The sequence below is a fragment of the Clarias gariepinus genome, chromosome 11, assembly GCF_024256425.1.
Source record: "Clarias gariepinus isolate MV-2021 ecotype Netherlands chromosome 11, CGAR_prim_01v2, whole genome shotgun sequence".
Classification (NCBI taxonomy): domain Eukaryota; kingdom Metazoa; phylum Chordata; class Actinopteri; order Siluriformes; family Clariidae; genus Clarias; species Clarias gariepinus.
Window position 1 is genome coordinate 1,793,877 of NC_071110.1, and position 14,315 is coordinate 1,808,191.

A 14,315-nucleotide genomic window follows, 5' to 3' on the forward strand; every position below is an offset into this window, starting at 1 on the left:
CATTCACAAGGATGAACTTGAAGTGCAAAGATGTAAGTGTAAGACATGTTTAGATTCAATCATGAAGGGTTCATTGAGTCTTTGTGTTTCCTTTATGCTTTGCTTTGGAGCACCAACATCTACAAAAAAGTGAGCAAAATGTTAAAAGGGTAAATAAAGAGTTTAGTGATTACACTGGTGTTAACTTGTGTTAAGAAATGAATGGTTTATATTTAGTTTTTTAACTATACTCTTATAAAGCACAGACGATACAGTATGTCGGCGTGCATATACAGATTTATAACAAATATTCCCCAAATTATAATGTTATATAGTGCATCAGAATGAAGAATAAAACTGAATTGAATTTTAAAGATATATTTTTAGGATCTGAAAATGATCGAGCAAGCTGCTCAGGAACCGGATCTTATCTGCAAACTGAGCTCATTAGTGTGGAAGATGAAATTCTGAGCCTTCTCGATCCTAAAATGTATAAATGCTCCATCATGTTGTCCTGCCTGAGGTCAGCGTGCTTCTCCTCTTTCCATTCAGCCTACACGCCGTCCCAGAGTCTCAGGTATCATTATTTGTTGAAGCGAGGGATGGATGGAGGGATGACGGAGGGAAGGGGGGTGTGGTGTTAGAGTGTGACAGTGAGTAAGCCGAGCTCTACATGCCGCGTCCACTACGCTCTGAGTTGGTCCAGCGTCGACATGGTCCACAAAGCGATCCAGGCGGCACGTGAGGGCGATCTGGAGGCTCTCAGGGTCATGTGGGCGTCTGGGGGTCTCACGCCGGGCGTCGCTGATGATCAGGGGGCCACGCCGGTGCATCACGCTGCGCGCGCGGGCCGGATGGAGTGCCTGCGCTTCCTGGTGAGGGAGATGAACTTCAAAGGAAACGCACGTGCCAGAAACGGAGCCACGGCCGCTCATGACGCCGCCGCCACCGGGCACGTGCTGGAGCTGCAGTGGCTGCTGGGATACGGAGAGTGCAGTCTGGAGGTGAGGAACATAGACAGGCTGTGTTTATTAAAGGCATAAAGTGAGGATATGAGGAGGAATCTGTGGTTCTACAGCCTGTACTGGATGACTGTAGGTGCTGGGGTTAGACATCATTTTGATTAATTATGGCCAATTAATGCGCAGTATGAAGAGACACAGTGCCATTTTTTATTTTCTTAATCTGTCACATTATCTAAGTGTGTTGCCTTACAAACAAACAAACAAATAAACAAACATTTACAGTATTTAGTATAAATTATTTGAATTATTTTTCCTAGTGTTATTAAAGTAATAGCAATAAACATACTGTATCGATGGACCGAATATGATAAGCAAAAAATATATAATAATAATAATAATCATCATAAAATAATGTCTTCCATAAATGAATGTATTTAGTAATGATCAAAAGCATGCAATTTATTGGGTTTTTTGTCTGCTTGTGTGTGTGTGTGTGTGTGTGTGAGAGAGAGAAAGAGTTTTGCTAACATTGTGCTGACCAGATGATGTCGCCAGAAAAATAGGAATAATTGAATTTTTTTACCTTGTGAGGACATTTTGCATGAAAATAAACATTATATAATTTTATCACAAAAATAAACAAAAAAAAAAATAACAGAACATTGCAGCTTTTTTTTAAACCTTAATTATTAATTATTGGTTACCGAGGTTGGTCTTTGACTTTTATTAGATTCAGATGTAACATTGATTATCTGCATTAAGTAAAGATGACAAACTAAATTGCTTCTAAGCATATTTATAAAATGTGTGTGTGTGTGTGTGTGTGTGTGTGTGTAGGATCAGGATGCTGAAGGAGCCACAGCTCTCCATTTAGCGGCCCGGTTCGGTCGTGCAGATGTTGTGCAGTGCCTCCTGACTGCAGGGGGCAGCACTGAGCTCCAAACCCACTGTGGGGCGCTCCCTGTCCACTACGCTGCTGCAAGCGGAAACCTCACCTGTGTCAAACTGCTCATGTCCCACTCACCACAGTAAACACACACACACACACACACACACACACACACGTAAACGTCCTACAGTCCTACAACTGCTTATGCATCTGACACTTATTCAGCTGTGAGTCAGGTTTCATACAGAGAGGGAGAGAGAGAGAGAGAGAGAGAGAGAGAGAGAGAGAGAGGGAGAGAGAGAGGAAGAGATGCAGCAGGTGTGGTTGGAGCTCTGAAGCTGCTCATTAGTAATGGAATGGAGGTGGAGGTTCGTGGGTTGGGGGGGAAGCATATGCCTAACGCATGCTCATGGATCAGCAGTCAATAATTCATCAGGCGCTTCTTATCCACCATATGTTCATCCTCCTCCTCCTCTCACACACACACACACACACACACACACACACACACGGCCTTATTTACCCCTCAATCCCTCTGGAGTCATCAGTCATGTTTATATTCCACAGCGCTGCTGAACTCTGAATTCTGATTGGTTTGATTTGAATTGATTAGTTCTCTATAACATCAGCTCTGCCAGTAGTGCAGCTGCAAATCACAGGTTTATGCTACAATCATAGTTATTTTGTTACATCCTTATGAATGAAATTCGACCTCATAACCTCTGCCAGTTACTCTGTACATTCTCGGTTCGTTGGTTATAAACGTGATCTCAAGCGAGCAAATGATCATGATTCTGGGGATGGATGAAAACACACCCGAAGATCTCAGTCACAGCACGTAATTACATCTCCACGACGTTCCCCGCAGGACTGTGGACCATCAGATGCACACCGGAGCCACGCCCCTTTACCTGGCCTGTCAAGAGGGGCATCTGCACGTGTTGGAGTATCTGGTGAAGGACTGCGGTGCAAACGTCCATCTGCAGGCCCGAGACGGGATGAGCATCCTGCATGCCGCCGCCCACATGGGCCACCACGCTCTGGTGGTCTGGCTGGTGAGTGAGTGTGTGGATTCTTCTTAGAGCGTTTTCACATTTAGGCCCTAGGACCGTTTCCCCTAGAACACTTCACCCCAAAGTCTGGTTTATTTTGATCAGTAAGAACACAATCGTTCCACGTTCTCGAACCGTTCTGAGGTCTCGAGAACGATACAGTGTACCTGGTCGTTGATCGGATCAAATATAGAAACAATCTTCCCTGAGAACGGTCTCACATTCTCGTACCTTAAACCTTCTGTTAAAGCGATTTTGTTTGCGCTCCTCAGACGTCGTTCACAGACGTGGACTTGTCCTGCCAGGATGTGAACGGAGCCACTGCTCTGCACTTCGCTGCCAGTGAGGGACACCATCGCATCCTCCAGCGCCTCCTGCATACGGACGCCAAAATCCTGCGAGACTGCTGGGGCGGGACACCGCTGCACGACGCCGCCGAGAACGGAGAACTCGAGGTTCTAAAAGCCTTAATACTTAAACGCTTAAGTTACTTTTACATGAAATGTGTTAGACATCAAGACGTCTCGAACATTTAGCTGTTATTCGTATGAAGAAAGCTGTAATGCCTAATCCCGCCCCTCACCTTGATCAGAATCTTTTACATGAGTTCCTCAGTCCTAATAACATATTTAATGTTATATAATAAATGCAGTAGGGAACGTATACCCAGTGTGTTGTAACTGAAGATGTATTACTGTGTATTTTTCCATAGTTTAGTTTTTACACATTTAATGAACATTAACATATAAATTAATCCGAGTCACTGACAAACAATATAAACATAATGGAATATTTTATCCAACACTCGATGAGATTCGAACCCACAACCCTGCCGTGCTGTAAACAGTGATATAGTAATAGTGTAGAAATCCAAATATTATTAAAACTGCAAACTTACATTTACTACTCCTGCAGTGTTGTCGGCTCCTGATGGAGCATCACGTCAGTCCGCTGGAGAAGGACGTGGACGGATTCAGTGCAGTGGACCTGGCGGAATATAACGGGCACCGTGACTGCGCCGCTCTCCTCCGATCATACACTCAGGTGGGTTCAGAACCAGAACCCAAATGTAACACTCAGCTCACAACTTTATACCAGTATACATTATTATATAACTCTCTCACTTCAGTGACTCAGCAGCGCCACCTGCTGAACAAACACAGTGTGTCCTACAGTGTGTGACACACTGTACTGTACGGGAACTCTTACAGTAAGGTTCCTTTAATCAGCATGAGTTACCATAAACAACCTGTGACCAGAAGGAACATTAAGAAATCAAAGTACCAAAATGTCAACATCCAGCACCTTCATTTACATTTACATTTAGGCATTTGGCAGACGCTCTTATCCAGAGCGACTTACAAAAAGTGCTTTAATGTTTACATCATTGGATACATACTTACACTGGGTTAACTAGGTTAATAACTTAGTAATAACCTTCATGATCATCATAGGAAACTAGCTAACACATTTTATCATTTTAAAGGAATTCAGGAAAGTGTGCTTTTAATGCTAATTTATCTCGGCTTATGTTCGGTCATGTGTTAGATCAGAGTGTTACCCCTGAACTAAAATCATGTTTATTCTATTGCCTACTTTGTGCTGGGAAAGAAAAAAAATTAATAATAATACAAATAAATAAATAATTTATATATATATATATATATATATATATATATATATATATATATATATATATAGTTACTCTATACTGCATAATCCTGAGCCCTATGTATGTTTATTACAAAGCAAATTATGTGAAAATGCTCTAAGTTTTAATGTTTAAGAGCTACACTCAGAGTCGTAACTGACCAAAGTCTAAAACTTTACACTGGGACATTTGCATGTATTTCGCTTGTTTATTAGACTTTTAATGAGAATATATTAATTTATGTTTTAATGAACTGAATGATCAGTCTTGTATTTATTAGTCTGGTAACTAGTAACTGATTAGTAACCACTAATGACTAATGAGTTAAGGAATTGTTCACTAATACAGTATAGCAGAATGGGTCGGGTGTAGAGTCGGGTTACGGTCTGTACAGTGAGCTGTGACCATAAGTGAACATGCTGCTGTTTTCTATTCTGTAATTTTTTCATTATTATAAAGCTGTATGTTTAGATAGATAGATAGATAGATAGATAGATAGATAGATAGATAGATAGATAGATAGATAGATCATTTTATCATCATTGCAAAGGATACAACAAAATTATGCATCACTTCTAATGGTGCATAGACTAGATTAAAACAGAATAAAAATAAGAATAAATAAAAAGCTGTATAAGTAGTAAACTACATGATCAGAGTGCTGTACAGCCGAGATATAAAAGAAGCGAGTTTCAGTGTTTGTACGTTCTCCTTTTGCTTTATTGACAGTAGTAGACGTTTGTGTAAAACCTGATGATGGATGTTAGATCAAATCCATCAGAGTGTCATTTGATCACATTCACATGTGGGAAGAGAAAGACCTTGTTAACATGGATAATGTTACAGTTGTATTTGTTGTGCTGTATCTGTCTTAAAACATCATCATTATCTGATGGTTGAATGCAGTGACCTACTCTAGCAAGGGGAAGATGCATTGCTGAGAAGCTTGTAGTCTAAAGACACACACACATTTACACAATATGGGCTTTAAGGATCTGTCCAAAGTGCATGTCTTTGGATTGCTGGAGGACAACAGAGTACCCGGAGGAAGCGCATCAAGCATGGGGCGAGCATCTAAACTTCACACACACAGACTGAAGATGAGATTCACACCCCTAAACCCGCAGTGGTGTATCCACTAACCACTGAGCTGCTGTACCACCTAAAGAGTCAACAGCGACATAGAAATGGTGTAGAAACCCAAAGATGTTTTCATTTGACATGTTCAGAAGAATTCTATTTATTTTTAGTTTAGTTTATTTGTCAGTTAAATAAAATCATCTGCTTGCAGTTCATGCCTCTGATACTGCCAGATTTTTCATGAGTACAAGCATGTTCATGAGACATTCCTAATTCCTACCCAATACCTGCCACTTGGTGCAGTGCTGATCCCAAGCACAGATAAATTCAAAGGGATGGGGCCAGGAAGGGCAACTGGGATAAAAACCTGTGCCAAGGTGTGTGCAGATCAGATGGTCCGGCTTTGAGTCCCAGCTCCACCAGGTTGCTGCTTTTGGGCACTTGAGCAACCTGCTCCGAGGGTGCCGTATAATGGCTGACTTTGCGCTCTGACCTCAGCCCACTAACAAAGCTGGAATATACAAGGAATTATGAATTTAACTGTGCAGTAATGTATACTGAATGTGACAAATAAAGGCTGAACTGGAAAAAAAAAGAACCTGATCATCCTGTGTAATTATCCAGTCTATTGCACATACTGCTGATATAAATCCTGAACAGGGTCATGTGGAGCAACTGCGTGAAAATAGAGTGAAAAACTAGCTACCATCACTCCTGGCCTGTCACCATAACAGCGAAACACATTAAAAGTAGATAATGTTTAACGATTAGGACCGACGGAACAGTTAGTGCTCTGTCTATCTGGTGCATATCAGCTATCATCTCTCCTTCTCCGGACCTGGAGAGAAGAAGTGTCATTTGAGCTTCTCTGCATCATGTTTCAGAGCCTCAAACACATGCCAGATTGGCATTCGTGCTTCAGAGCAATCCATCAGGATAATGATGGTTAGCTGTATCGTGACCTCTAGTTTATATTGTGATTTGGTTCTTGTTTATGTGAGCACAGGCTTTGGTGCTACTCTTTTGTGTGTTCTGGGCAGGCTTTGAAGGATACAGTATACACCTGAGCATTATCTGAGAGAGTTCATCAGACAAACACCACTTGCTCTTGGGGCCAATGTTCAAATGTACCTGGATTTAAGACAGCCTTTAAGACATTTTACATGGACAGTATTGAAAAAGTGGAACAGCTCTTGTAGTATATGTAGTAATTGGGGTTTGGATGAATCCTGAATTTCTTGCTAGAACCAGTGACATGATGAATCTCATTGACCCCTCACAACATAGACAGACAGATCACCCACTGACAGCAGAACCCTCAGGACCACTGGGGTTCATCATGTGCCCGATGAACACCTCACGAAACCGTACCTGTCTACCTGCCCTACTGTGGTGTGAATCATAAGTAAGAGGAATAAGATCCTGCAATACCTACCTTGGACTGAAAAGGCCTTATATCAACTTATATCATACCAACCTCCATATTGTTTCTTTTCTTTTTTCATTTTCATGGCGAAGTATGTTGAAGGTCTTGGGTTAAATTGGACCAAATACAACTAGTGATATTAGCCAGTTCTATGTCTTACTGATGTTTCTGCAAGTCATAAAACTAGTTATTTGTCCCCTCATGTAATGGTATCTGTGCTCCTCAAGGTGACCTTGTCGTTCTTTTTCCCCAATTGTACATCCACAGACTAAATATTCTAACTTTCTCTTATGTAGTATTCTTACATATGTTCACCCTTGCACTGATGATCATGGACTGTCAGTAACCAATCATGTCCAACCTGCTCCATGTGGCTGAACCTCAAGGTAATGTCTAATAGCTGGTGTCATTTAAGGTGATACACAAGGTGGACAAGGTCCTGATTGATAATTCCTGCCTACATCTTTAAGGCTACATCAAGTAACATCTACTGATAGACTCTGGTCTCATATACCATTGGGTTTCTGGTAGATAGAACATGGCCAGTTTTTCTAAACTTGCCTATCAAACTGGTTCTCAAACTTCCCAACAGCAGAACTTGGGTTTCCTTCTAATACCAATTACAACACTGAATAGTGGTTAATCAGATGTTTAAGGCTCTGGGTCACTGATCAGAAGGTTGGGGTTTCAAGCCACTGTTGAGCCCCTGATCAAGGTGCTTTACTCTTACTACTTGGGGGTGATGTATCACTCCAGCTTGCTAACTGCAAAATGCAAAGAAAATAATTTCTCTGTGCTATAAAGGTTATGTAAAAGGTTTAACATTATCTCAGATTCATTGGTAAATGTTGTCTTTGTTCTAGACGGCATTCCCCAAGTTTACAGGCTTTTCTTCACTGCTTTATACAGTATGTTCAAACATAGAGAGTAAGCATAGAAACACTTATGAAGGTTGTCCACAGAGACAACCTTCAGAGATGTCCAGGTCCACAGAGATGTCCACAGAGATGTCCAGGTTCAAGTGTTGGTTTGGGGTTAGTTGGTTTCCTCAAAATTAAAATCTGTGTTCCAACATCTCATTCTAGGGCTTTGTTTGAAGTACCAGTAGCTTGGTGCTTTGATCTTTTTCTCGATGGTGATTGTAGATTTCAGAGGTGTGTGTTTTTCCCACAACACAATGGTGAAAAGGATGCAAGCTTGTAAACTCGCAACATTGAGGTCGTCTTTACATAAACCTCACAAACATTGCCTTTGTACTGTGCGATGTATCCCAAAGCCTTAAGGCATGATTATACTAAAAATATAAGGATATAAGAAATGTGTTTTTATTTTACTTTGCATTTAATCCTTTTCAAGTATATTGATTAGTTTTATTGAACACACCTTTTACTAGTTTTTCTATCTCATATCGTTATCATGATATTTCTTAAATATACATTTACTGTAGGTGCGGATCCATAGCAGACTACACACGCATTCGGTTACACTATAAACGTTGGTTGTGAATGTTGTAGGTTAGGTTTTCATCTCCCTTTGTGCTTGCGGTTGCGTTGTGTACATACAGTGCTGTACATCCTATACATGGTCATCATTGAGAAATGGCAGGACACTCAACCCCACACAGTTAATTATTCAATAACACCTAGCTACCAAGACCTCCTGATAATAGGGCAGAGATACTTAGACGTTCAGACACTATTGTGATAATCAGGACATCACAGATCCGAGCTCTACACACTTCCCTCTGCTCCACCCTGGAGTCGGTCGCTTCTCTGCCTGCCATTAGGTGTCACGGTAAGTTAGAACTGTACGCTATATTTATATCATATTTACATTCAATATTTTTGCACGATTTTTAACCATTTTATTGCTCGTCTCTTAAATTAATTGTATATGCGTTATAAGGTTTTGAATTAAATTATTATAAACAATAGTGTGTAAATATTGTACATCTGTAAAAAAAAACTGTATAAAGCTTTTCAGGTGTTATTATGACTTTCACATTTGGGTATTTAAGAATTTTAGAACGTACAGTAGGAATTAAATCATTAACGTTTGCATGGCGTATATAATTAGCTCACTAACTCGGCTTTAAATTAGTTTCTTGTCCTTATTCTGTAGCATTTATATGCAGGGATTATAAAGTATACATAAAAAGATTTTTAAAAAGAGTTTCTTTGAAAACCATTGTTAAAGTTGTCTGTCCACAAATGTTAGTTTTTGTTATTATTTTGAGTTTTTATTATTTTCTGAATACACATTTATAGAAATGCTATAAATTATATGTGATCGTAAGCAACTGCAATATTTTTGGGAAAAACTTATAAGGAAAAACAAGTCGTAAACATAACTATAGTATGAAAGTACTAAAATAGTGTACTTAGAGCCGTACTAGTTTTAAAGCACACTCTTTATTAGCATAGTGGTTGACTCTTTGCAGCATGAGAAGGTGTATCTCTCTGAGAGCATTAGATTAAAGATAGTATAACACATTAAGATCCTTTAATCACTGCAGGTCCAATGTAACACGATTCTTCCTATTCACTGGAAACCTGAGCTTTTCATTTCTGTAGGCTGCCTACATTCAGTGCACTACTGGGATAAAGGCAGGATATGTTTCACTTAGATTTCCTGTTTCTTATATCTTTATCTGTTTCACAGACTTGACTTCGTCTTGTAATTCCGCTGGACTTGATCTTGGGACGTTTGTCCTTTGGCATTCACGGGGTGTAAGAGTTTAGGTAAATCAGTTTCACCGCAGCAGACTGTGATTTAATTACCTTCGATCCATAAATCATGGTCTGCATTAGAGTCAGGACTCTGTGAAGTGTTCAGTAAGACTTTACTGTTCTTTATTCCTTGCTTTTACACTCATTAGACATGTTTTTCCCAGATAACTTAGAAATTTACCCTAAATATTACAGTAGTAGAAATACCACATGGGTTTTCCTTTCAATTTCAATTCAATTCAATTCAATTTTATTTGTATAGCGCTTTTAACAATTGTCATTGCCATTGACAGTGGCAAGGAAAAACTCCCTGAGATGGTAATAGGAAGAAACCTTGAGAGGAACCAGACTCAATAGGGAACCCATCCTCATCTGGGTGATAACAGATAGCAGGAATTGATCTGCACTCATACTGTGTGTTACAGTTGATGTTAATTGATGTTAATATGGAGTCCAGGTAGTTATTGGAGACTCAGGTAGACTTTAGGAAGACTTTGTAGGAAATTCCAGTCCTGAACTATCGAGTCCTCAGAGAAACAGCTGTCTTTTTTTAAACTTCTTTTATTTTATAAATAGACTATTAATATAAATATTAAATAAAGTAAAATAAAATATATATTATAAATATTAATAAATAAATCAATTAATACAAGGTAATATAGTCAGGATTTAAATAGCGCTTAATATTTAATGTCATAAAAGAACTGAGTATGACATTTCACAATAAGAACAAACAAACAAACAGGTACTAATATTGACCAAGGTACTAGGTACGGTGTGTTTTATATATAAAAAATATATATATTAAGCATTCGCTTGCTTCACTATGGTATGTTCCACAGCTTTATGAATCGGAGGACCATCTCCTTCCTCCGGAGATCATCCTGATAGAAGAGGAAAGGACAACATTTGGGACAGAGGGTCATCACCCAAACATTCCTGAGCAGTCCAGTGAGCAACGTCTTAAGACTGGTATGAATAACAGCAAGGTAATAAACACAAGAGTCACATATATTTATGGTTTATCATATTTGCAAGATGTCTTACACTCACACAACTGGCATTCTCTTAATTCCTGGGTTTGTGCTGTGTTCCTAGCAGCCAGTAAAGGAGGTTTCTCCTCAGCCTCGTCTCAATCCATCAAGCCAAGATTTTTCGTCCTCTCAATCTTCTAGGAATGGAATGGGCTCCATTCAACACGTCCAAGTGGCATCAGCAGGTCATTTAAGCTTTAAAAAAAAAATTTGTGACAAATTAATTGTCACTTCCAGTCAGGATAGGGCCAGTAGGTGCACCCCTGACCAACACACCCATATGTGGTTCTATTCCAAACAGTTACCACAAAGATGGAAACACATAATTATATTGGATTCTGATTCCTCATGTTTGTGCATGCAGTGGTGTCCACCATAAAAAAGTGTCTGGAGGAAAGCGGGGCACCGGTCCCTCAGACGAAGTCTGTGAGGTCCTGGAGACATGCAGGAATGACAGCAGTCTTCACTGGACGTGTGGTAAGTCTGTTTGTTAACTGCTGTTTTGCGAATGGAATGCTGTAGGGTAAAAAGTATTCCATTTCCTTCGATTATATTGGACCCATTAAGACATGCGTTGGAGCCATAAGGTGAATGTGGCTATGAGTAAATTCAGTTAAATTCAATTCAGTTCTATTTGTATAGCGCTTTTAACAATTGTCATTGTCGCAAAGCAGCGTTACACAAAATTAAAAGAGTTATGAAAGTTGTATGAAATGTAAATGTGTATGAATCAAAATGATAAGATTGTCCCTGATGAGCAAGCCGAGGACGAAAGCGACAGTGGCAAGGAAAAACCTCCTGAGAATAGGGAACCCATCCTCATTTGGGTGATAACAGGATTGACCCCCCAAACACACACCCACATAACTCCCGCTCACTCCCAGCTATGCGACTTTTCCATCCAGGTGACAACTACCTCCAGGGAGTGAGAGACTATTACGTGCTTCCTTCAGGACACATGACCTCAATTGAACTCAGAGATTAAGGTGTTGGACTACTGATAAGAAGGTCTCAGAAAGTTGCCACTGTTGGTCCCTTGAGGCCCTCAATTGCTCATACAATGGGATTAAAAAGGAAGTCGCTCTGGATAAATGTTGTAAATGTTAAGTGCTATCCGCACCTTACACTCATGATTCGCTAATGTCCACCACTGAATTTAGCTTTCCTTTTGCACAATTAGAATCTCCTGTGGTTTCTTTTAAGATCTCTTGAAACACAAAGAAAAATGTCACCACGACCCTGAATGCTGAAATACTATTGGCTGACTTTGTAAGACACCCAGAATAATTTGGTTATCACTCTAAATCAACAATTAATCAACTAGTGGTTAACTGGTTGTCAAGCATTGTACTACACATTCACATGCATGGGCTTATAAAAAACAAAAATATGCCTTGGCTGATCAAGTACAAATGAAACAAACGTTTTATGGTAAATAGTTTTAATTATTGCCTTTTTTATTGTAGAAAGGTGAAAATGAAATGATTGCACTCCCAGATGAGGAGGTGACTCTTGCTGATATAGACTCGTTAGTTCCTACACATGATGAACACGGGAGCCCCATTGCAGAATGGAAGAGGCAAGTTATGGTGCGTAAACTTCAAGCAAGGCTCCAGGATGATGAAGACGAGTGGAGAAAGGTAGGCATCATTTCTAGTTTTCCTGCGGCCCCAAAGTCCATCAGGAACCCTTTTTTTCAACTGCTTGCAGGCCTCAGACAAATGTACCCAAATTAATAAATTAAATAAATAAAGTTATTACTCAGAATCTCTGATAGATAGTCATTTCTATTCTCTTATTCTTGCCAGGATGACAAAGCCATGGATGGCTGGAGGTACTCCAAGGTTCGCAATGCTATTTTGGGCCCCTTCGGTGAGTTGCTTACAGAGGACGACCTGGAATACTTAGAAGGGCAGATTGAGACGGTTTCCCTCCAGAAAAAGTGTCAGGCATACGAGTTGGAGTTAACACGTCTGGTCGAGCAACTCCAGACTCTCTTGCCTGCTCCAATTGTCAACATCACCATTAACACTCAATTCCAGCAGAAGGCGGAGGTGGTGGACACTCTTACACTTCCCGTCTGGTGCAGCCGTATCTCAGGCATAGTGAAGAGCATGACTCTGCTTCTGAGCAGCTTGTCAGAGAAAAATGTAGAGGATGGCATTTCCAAAATGCCCAACAAAGAACTGGCATCAGTGTTCTCAACTCAGCCAGAAAGGCATAAGGGCAAGCGAGAGAAGGTTGAAATGGAGATCCAGTTGTCAGGAGTTTCTGTAAGGAATCTGAGGTCAACTTTTGAAGGTCAAATTGAGAACATCTATCCATTTTCAGAAATGTCTAATCACCAGCAGAATGCATCCAATCCCTCACAAACAGAGGTTTTCCTCAATCAAGACAATAATCTTGGTAACTTAAGTTGCAAACATACCAATAGCAAGGAACCAGCTACTGTTCTAGAAACCACCAGCTTGCGCAAAGAGCGAATCGTTGTCTTATTCTTGGGTCATTGGAAAAAGTCTGCCTATGCAATCTCAATGAGAGCTAAAATGAAACAAGATCAGAGATCAGCTGAGACTTACATACGAGGTCACAAACTGCCATCTCCAGTCCCTCAGTCAACCGGCTGCTCCTTGTATCATCTTTACAGACAACGGACAGCTATAGACAAAATGGTTCACAACTGGAGGGCAATCAGCTCAGGGGTTCCCTCACGCCAGATCCGGAACCTTCAGAAAAAGACAGTCACTTATTCTCCTGAGCACTTCCTCCCCCGAGTAGACGGTGCACCCATTCCTTATGAAAGCTTGACCCTTGATTTGTTCATGCTGGGGTACTTCCACATCCTGGAGCAGGACCTGCCAGCTGATGAGCGCAAAATGAGACATCTGCTCTGCTTTGAAGTATTCGACCATGTAGGGAACTACCCATGGGAAACAGTTAGAGATTTCCATCGGGCTGTCCTGAAAGACATAGAGGATGGAAAACGGCAATGGAAAGATGGCTTCCAAGACATCAAGGCCCGTTTCTTTGAGTGTAAAACAAACGGTGGGGCCAACAGATCTTCAAAGGACTCTGAGCGTAGGACGGTCCCTAGAGTCATGGTTGAGCATGTTGCACAAGATGAAGGAAAACAACAGGCAGATGGGAACACAGACTGGTCATGTTTTACAAATGATGAAATCTGCAAATACATCGACCGCAGTTTTGTTTTCTGGAAAGAGAAAGAAGCTGAGTTGTTTGACTTTGAACATTAAGGCTTGGTTTGACTTGTTTCTAATTAATAATTAGTTTCTAAATTGCAGACAAACTGTATTTGTTGCTGTTTGTGATTAGACTTGTATTAAGATAGTAATAAGGTAAACCTTAGCTCAAAGTCCTTGAAGTTATGTAAATGTCTCATGTAATGGCACATGTCTTTTACACCAGAGTTTTGGGCATGGATTGCAGAACACTTGATGCCAAAATCTGGTCTATTTGTTGTGGTTTAAACATGCTGTATCATGCCTGGGC

At 40.4% G+C, this 14,315-nt stretch overlaps 1 protein-coding gene across 1 annotated transcript; it reads left to right on the forward strand.

Annotated features, from left to right (window-relative positions):
• The first annotated feature begins 692 nt into the window (after nucleotides 1-692).
• espnlb (espin like b) lies at nucleotides 693-14,059 on the forward strand. Its single transcript, XM_053507487.1, has 9 exons — nucleotides 693-983; nucleotides 1,782-1,972; nucleotides 2,702-2,888; nucleotides 3,158-3,340; nucleotides 3,801-3,929; nucleotides 10,870-10,990; nucleotides 11,170-11,294; nucleotides 12,272-12,445; nucleotides 12,614-14,059. The coding sequence occupies exons 1-9, from the start codon at nucleotides 693-695 to the stop codon at nucleotides 14,057-14,059; spliced, it is 2,847 nt and encodes a 948-aa protein (XP_053363462.1).
• Nucleotides 14,060-14,315: the final 256 nt, after the last annotated feature.

Excerpts from the sequence above, each read along its gene's own strand:
- espnlb (XM_053507487.1), top strand. The coding sequence starts at position 693 with ATGGTCCACAAAGCGATCCAGGCGGCACGTGAGGGCGATCTGGAGGCT. Across the intron at positions 2,889-3,157 it reads ACGCTCTGGTGGTCTGGCTG|ACGTCGTTCACAGACGTGGA; the intron begins GTGAGTGAGTGT and ends TGCGCTCCTCAG. Across the intron at positions 3,930-10,869 it reads TCCTCCGATCATACACTCAG|CAGCCAGTAAAGGAGGTTTC; the intron begins GTGGGTTCAGAA and ends CTGTGTTCCTAG.